This window comes from Apteryx rowi, unplaced genomic scaffold (genome assembly GCF_003343035.1).
Source record: "Apteryx rowi isolate R43461 unplaced genomic scaffold, aptRow1 scaffold_2124, whole genome shotgun sequence".
Classification (NCBI taxonomy): Eukaryota; Metazoa; Chordata; class Aves; order Apterygiformes; family Apterygidae; genus Apteryx; species Apteryx rowi.
In genome coordinates this window covers 1-1,266 of record NW_020448447.1, presented here as the reverse complement: position 1 = coordinate 1,266, position 1,266 = coordinate 1, and the positions used below count along the sequence as shown (strand labels likewise).

Below are 1,266 nucleotides of genomic sequence, written 5' to 3'. Positions count from 1 at the left end.
AGACACCCCTGGGTGCTCCCCTGGGCATGCAGACACCCGTGGGTACCCAGGCGGGCAGGCAGATGTCCCCGGACGCCCACACGTCCTGCAGGAGCACCGGTCCCTGCACGAGGGTGCATGGCACCAAGCTTGGCAGAGCGGCTCCGAGCCGGTCCCCTGCCCTTCCTCACCACCCTCTTCCTCACCAGTCGCCCGCCTACACGCTGGTGTGGACGCGCCAGAACCACGGGAAGCTGCCGAGCCGCGCCATGGACTTCAACGGCATCCTCACCATCCGCAACGTGCAGCCCGAGGACGCCGGCGTCTACGTCTGCACCGGCTCCAACATGCTCGACATGGACGAGGGCACGGCCACGCTCTACGTCCAAGGTGCGCGCCCCGCTCCCGCCCCCCTTACCGGGAGCGCCGGGTGCTGGGGGACCCCCTGGCACCCCCGCACCCGGCACGTGAGCCCGGCTCGGATGCTGCGGGGGACTTAGGGCCCGTGCCTCGGTTTCCCCTTGGGTGAAAGCAGAGGAAAGCTCCTTCCCTGGCAAACCGGGCTCCTTGCAGGCTTGCGGGGAGCCCAGAGGCCGTGGTGATGGGCAGGACTGCTGCCCGGGGGAAGCTCCTCTGCTCGCCCGGGGCGCTCCCGCCGCCCCGACCTGAAAACTGTGTCTTGTTTGCAGCCCCTTCCAAGACTCAGATGTTTTATGGACCCGTTGAATTCATGGAAGGCCACAGACCCTGTAAGTCAGCAAGCGAGGGCAGGGCTGCCCGGGCAYGGCCGGCTCCGCACCGAGCAGTGCCGGGCTGCCAGGAGAAGCGGGGGCTAGCTAGGGGGGGGGGACGGTGGGGTCCATGGTGGGTGCCTGAGCCGCACATCGTCTCACCCCGCCGCAGCCAGCCCCGCCGCGGCCCCCAGCGCCACCGTGGAGCCGGCGCAGCTGAGCGTGGCGCCAGGCCAGCCCGCCGAGTTCCGCTGCGTGGCCACCGGCAGCCCCACGCCCACCGTCGAGTGGCTCGGTAGGTGCCTGGTGGCAGTGGGGAGGGCGACCACGAGGCTGCGGCGCCCGGCGGGTGACCCTCTCCTCTGCCCGCTGCAGGCGGCGCGGGCGGCGCGCTGCCCCCGGGCGCCGTGGTGCAGGGCAGCATCCTGCGCTTCCCGGCCGCCGAGCTCGCCGACGAGTCGCACTACCTGTGCCGAGCGCGCAACAGCGCCGGGCAGCACACGGCGCGGGCGTTCCTCCGGGTGCAAGGTGCGTAGGGCGGCGGCGGCCCCCCTCC

General features: G+C 71.9%; 1 protein-coding gene across 1 annotated transcript in view; it reads left to right on the top strand.

The window, feature by feature from the left end:
- LOC112965370 (basement membrane-specific heparan sulfate proteoglycan core protein-like) overlaps positions 1-1,238 on the top strand; it is a gene marked incomplete at its 3' end in the record, with an annotated part of 4,194 nt that extends 2,956 nt beyond the window's left edge. The window contains exons 5-8 of the mRNA XM_026064293.1: positions 189-369; positions 669-728; positions 883-1,005; positions 1,086-1,238. Of these exons, the coding sequence (XP_025920078.1) occupies positions 189-369; positions 669-728; positions 883-1,005; positions 1,086-1,238 (517 nt within the window). The remainder of the gene's footprint in view (positions 1-188; positions 370-668; positions 729-882; positions 1,006-1,085) is intronic.
- Positions 1,239-1,266: the final 28 nt, after the last annotated feature.